The sequence below is a fragment of the Phalaenopsis equestris genome, unplaced genomic scaffold (assembly GCF_001263595.1).
Source record: "Phalaenopsis equestris unplaced genomic scaffold, ASM126359v1 Scaffold000548, whole genome shotgun sequence".
NCBI lineage: Eukaryota > Viridiplantae > Streptophyta > Magnoliopsida > Asparagales > Orchidaceae > Phalaenopsis > Phalaenopsis equestris.
The window spans coordinates 158,228-163,922 of record NW_018164988.1 but is presented as its reverse complement, the minus strand read 5'-3'; the positions used below and the strand labels follow the sequence as shown (position 1 = coordinate 163,922).

Sequence of the window (5,695 nt, the reverse complement as noted above, 5' to 3'; positions counted from 1 at the left end):
AAGATTCTTATGGTTTTGCTTGTTTGTGACTTATCAATCTGACATTTTGCTGGTATATCTTTGTTGTATGGGTTGTGTGGGTAATATTTGTATAATGTTTTATATGTTTAGCATCATTGTAGGTTGCTTTTATTGCTGGCAAATCTGTAATAATACAGTAAATTATTGAAATTTTATAGTAGTCAAGGCTCTTGCTATTAAAAATGGAAGAGGGCATTTACATACATATCACAGAAGTTTTATGTATTTACATATCTAATATCAAAATATTCATATTCCTTTATTGTATTTTTAATATCATGTGGAAAATATCTTACCATTTCTTTAAAAGTAAAATAAATCAATAAAGATAAGAAAAATTGAATGTCTAAGCCATGTCTAATTAAAGGTGCAAGTATAAATATCAAAATATAGGTTTTAGATATGTAAATGTAAGAGTTGTGGCATAGATGTAATATATTCTTAGAACAATATTTTCTTTTTTGATGAATCAGAAGCTTTTTCAAACCTAGCGCAATGAACATGATTGCTTAAATCTCACATTGGAAGTATAGGTAGGCTTTGATGGTCTTCCACAAGTCTTGGAACCATTCTTCCTAAGTTTATAGTGATGGTAATGGCTGCCATAAACGATGATGGCTACCATTGTAATGTGTGGTGGGAAAAAATGATGTATTTTATCGAAATGTGAGCTGTTATACTCTCGCTGGTGTATCGCGTTTGTAGTAAGGATGTAGCTCGCATCTAGATGACTCACACAATTACCTTGTGGTGGCGGCTTGGTATCAACAATAAGGCTTGACATGAAAATTTTTCTTTTTTATTATAAGAATTAAAAACATTTTTCCAAGTTATTTAAATATATTTTAAAATAGTATGACTTATTCATAAAAAATTAAAAAAAGTTAAAAAAAATACTGAAAATGCATTTTTTTAAAACCAAAAGAAAAATCTAATTATGTTTAAAAAGCATTTATTCATGTATTTTAAACTAGACATGTCCAGACTAATCACTATCAAGAAGATGTTTGAATAAAAAGCAACCAAATCTGACAAGTTTGAGAAACTGAAAAAAAACCAATATAGCTCAAAATAAGCTTTCAGATATATCCATAAGCAGGTGTCATGACAGGAAGCACAATCTCCATGATCTATTTCTATTATATAACAGAAAGAAACAACAAAAAAGAGACTAAAAACTAAACCTTACTTCCACAGGTTGATGATACCAAAAGCCATGGATTTCAAATTACCCCAAAAGCTTGATCTCTTGGTTGATGCTGCTCCCTCTACAATCATTTGCCTTTGGCCACTATAGAAACAGCAAAGACCAAAATCCAATTCAGCATTTAAGAAAATAAATAGGAAATTTTACATACGCAGCACACAATTCATGCAATTCTCATGATCTTACGAATCTCGCACCAAAACATTTATATTTGGGGATGATTATATATAGAACACAAAAACCATTGCTATTTACAAATCAACACCTGGTGTTATTTTTTTTGAGCTACCAAACCGATGTATTTACATGCTCGGCGTAAACTTAAAATTTTCAGCTTTGATAAACTGTTGTGAAAAATTGATGAATTATGTTCTTCAACTTTAAGTGGTCTATTCCTCTTAAATATATTTGATTTTTTGTAATTTCTTGATGTTTTTGCATGTACACACCACAAAACTCTTCTATATTCACATGCATGACACTCAAATCCTTGACATTACATCAAAAATACCACTTTGTAACTTCTTAAAAAGTGAAATACACCTTTTCATGCCTAAGTTTAAGATACCGGTGTTAGTGTTATAAAAGTAATATACAAATTTAAGGTATTAGATTAGTAAATACATAAGAATTTTGAGGTATGTATATAAGATTCATTCACTATATATAACGTCCAAAATTGAATTACATAAAAGTTGGGGCATTTTAAAAATAAAGTCCAATCTTTCGGCTTTGATCACCATAGAAAGAACAAGAGTAAATACAATTCAGAATTTATGTAGAAGAATTAAAAAATAGTTCAGCTTGAAGAAGAGGAAAGTGTCCTATGACAGCTTTGGCTAGTTACAGCAGGTAGATAAAGACGACAAGCACAAAAGCTTCCGAAGAATAGAAAAATGAATGATTGACAATATTTTATGCAAGGGAAAGAAAAATGAACTGCAAATGGAAGAGAATAAAAGAGTAAATATTATTTCTACGACAGGGAAGACATTACACCACACAGCCTAACCAGATTTGCTTAAGTCAAAGAGCTAGACCAATAAAAGATTGGCAGCATACATGCATGCATGCATGCATGAGTGAAAGCCAAGCTCGATCTGATTCATAGTAATTTACAACATTTGAGTGCTAGATATGGACCCTGATCAAATCTAAAAAAAGGGAAATTTACATGCATACCTCAGTTCTTTTATATTTACATATCTGACACCTAAAATTTTATACTTACTTTTATAGTATTTTGGTGTGAAAAATATATGCATGAAAAGGTGTAATTAACTTTGTTTTAAAAGTAGTTGACAGTGATATTTTTGATGAGATACTAGGGATTTGAGTGCTACACATGTAAATATTAAAATTTGGGTGTTAGGCATGTAAATAGATAAGAATAGTGGGCCTATGCATGTAAAGGCACTAGAAAAAAAAAAAAATAGTATCCTTAGATTCCCAAAGATCATCTTTAATCTTAATGGCATTATAGTAGATTAACCACCAACAACGGTATCCATCAAAGTCAAATCTATCCCTAGGTTCACCTTCTATGGTGTTGATCTCGATCATTTGATGTCTAATTGACCAGCATCCCTAGATTCATAAAGATCCTTTTCAATCTTAGTGGCCTGATCTGAGAATCACCACCAACAATAGCATGCATCAAGAAATCAGATGGTCTAAAATCAACTAATCCAATCTCCTAACGCCTTCAAAATATAATGCCCAAATTGTGAAAGGATGCTAAGCCTTTTCATGGAGAATAGTCAAATTGATCATCCTGTCATGATTTGATCCCATGATCAACAAAAGAACTAATGATTGACTGCTTGGTGGCTTAGGATCTAAAGTGTTGGTGGCCAACAACTGGATATTATTCAATGGCGAGCCCGTGTTAAGGCGATGACGATTGTTGTAGAGGGCTGCCACTTGAAGGTCTTTTCAAGGGCTAACAAATAGAAAGGCGTTTGATGATGAAGCCAAGGGGTTTATTCTAATGATCAAAGCCGAACCCATTGTTATGAAGTGTTGTCGGTTGAAGATGACATTGGCTTAGATCTGACAAAGAGGTTTACTGTAGAGAAGGCAACTGACGGAGAGGTCAACGACGCCAAGTTGATGTTGATGGCAAGCTTACCGAATTAGAAGTTTTGTGGCTAGATATTAATAATAGGGAGGTGAGCAATATACTGAAAAAAATTAATAGGGTTAGATATAATAATATTATAATAAAATTACTTTATTTTCCCTGAACTTCAGAGTTTATTATTCATGTGATTCACTTGGGTTTTTCTATGGAGTTCCAATTTATTGGAAACAATAGATAAGGGTTGAGGAAAGAGGGGAGACGAGACATAAAAGAAGACAAAAATTCATATTCCATAACTATATTTGAACTAACAAAACTAATACATCTCTATGCAATAGCGGGCTTAGGAAGGTCTTACCAAAGTATGTAAATTACCTAATTGCTTTTATTTATTTTAAATTTATTCATTATTGCTCTCGGTGTAGTGAAAGCATGATTATTAGTAAATGTCCAAAATGCCAAGCCAATTATATAATGATGATGAAGGACACAAATGATCAAGTGATTAACCTATTTAAAAGTTTAATAATCAAAAAATAAAAAAAATGTTTCCATTTTTACGTATAAAATTATCATAGAAGATTGCAAAAATACAAAATTTTAAGAGACCGGCAAGGATCACAAAGGTAGGAAGTTATTGTGAAGCTTCTTAAAGCCATCCAAAAGGAAGAAATATTTGATTACTAGAAAAGCTATGGAACAGAAATTGCATCAAGTGGAAAGAGCTCTGCCACCCAGAAAAAAAAAAAAAATCAAAGTTACATTAGCCCAGATATGCTTAATAGAGAAAACATTTCTACAAAGCCAAATCAGCGCAGGTGCTGCACCTAAGTTATAAACCTAGAAATTTGTAGAAACAGATTTGATCACTGAGGGGAGCCCTAATCTAGTAAGGATCAATGTAATAGAATACTCTTTAAATTCATTAATCTATAAGGCACTTAAAATTAGACATCAAAATGAGCCTCTAGTATTTTTTAAAAAGGCTTCATCATCACTTCCAAATTTTTACAAAGAAAGGCCAGGTATGGAGTGAAAATTAAAAAAAATGAATGACTTAAATAGAGGAAACAATTCTACAAAGCCAAATCAACGCAAGTGCTGCACCTAAGTTAAGAAGCTAGACATTTGTAGGAGCAGATTTGATCAAAGGGGAGCTCTAATCTAGTAGGATCCTTCTATAGGATACTGATTAAATTCATTAATTTATAAGGCACTCTTAAAATTAGACATCATAATGAGTATACTAACCTAATAGTATACTCTTTAAATTCATTACTTTATAAGGCACTCATAAAATTAGACATCAACATGAGGATACTCTTTAAATTCATTAATTTATAAGGCACTCATAACATTAGACATCAAAATGATCCTCTAGTATTTTCAAAAAGTTTCCATAGTCAATCCCAATTCTTTTACAGGGGAGCTCTAATCTAATAGGATACTCGTTAAATTCATTAATTAATAAGGCACTCATAAAATTAGACATCAAAATGAGCCTCTAGAATTTTCTAAAAGGTTCCACCCGATCTCAATTTTTTACAAAAAAATGCTGACAATTAACAAAATGAAGGACATAAATAGAAATCGCCAAGTCAAAACCTAAAGGGTTGTACAAGCATAGAGATTCAAGGCTAAATTTAAAGAAATATTACAACTTTCAAATTAAAAATGAGAAAGAGAAATTAAACCAACGCTCACAAAAAGTAGAGGTGTCTACAAAAAAGGGAAATAAGAAAATTTAAGGAACTACCCTAAAAAAATGAGAAGTCCAATAAAAGTGGAGCAAATAATGAAAAATCGAATAAATTCTCTATAATTTACTCCACAAAACCCACCCTCTCATAACAACTGCTATCAAAAAAGTATAATTCTTAAGAATATTCTTTATGTATTTTCCCTTTCATTTAAATAAACTGTGATAGGCATTTACACAATAATTTATCTTATTAAATACCTTATCATAAATGATTGGATGGATTTTTCTTACTTGATTTCCTCAGTACTTATAATTTTTGGCTATAAATATCCCTTCGTATTTGCTACTTGGATCGACCAATGATGTGAAGTTTTTTCTTCAACTCGTCCCATATTCATTACAAGCCAAGTGCTACCAGAGCAAGAAATAGTAGCTTTATTATTTTGGCAGAAAATTGCATCCATCCAGAGAAGATTCAAGACTTCAAACTATTGTTTGTTCTCAGAACTAGTGTCAAATTGTACAATAAATTCACTTTTTATGCTAAAATATAAATAAAATAAAGATGGACAACAAACATATAGCTCTAAAGCTTCTAGGATTAGTAATCTTAGCACTCTAAGAGAATCAATTATATAAGCTAGGTTCTAAGTTTCATCCAACACATCACCTTCAATCTTTT

At 31.4% G+C, this 5,695-nt stretch overlaps 1 protein-coding gene across 1 annotated transcript in view; it reads right to left on the bottom strand.

The window, feature by feature from the left end:
- Positions 1-1,092: 1,092 nt before the first annotated feature.
- Positions 1,093-5,695, bottom strand: part of LOC110029099 — a 31,774-nt gene continuing 27,171 nt past the window's right edge. Inside the window, exon 6 of the mRNA XM_020731226.1 lies at positions 1,093-1,312. Within this exon, the coding sequence (XP_020586885.1) occupies positions 1,207-1,312 (106 nt within the window). The 3' untranslated portion in view covers positions 1,093-1,206. The remainder of the gene's footprint in view (positions 1,313-5,695) is intronic.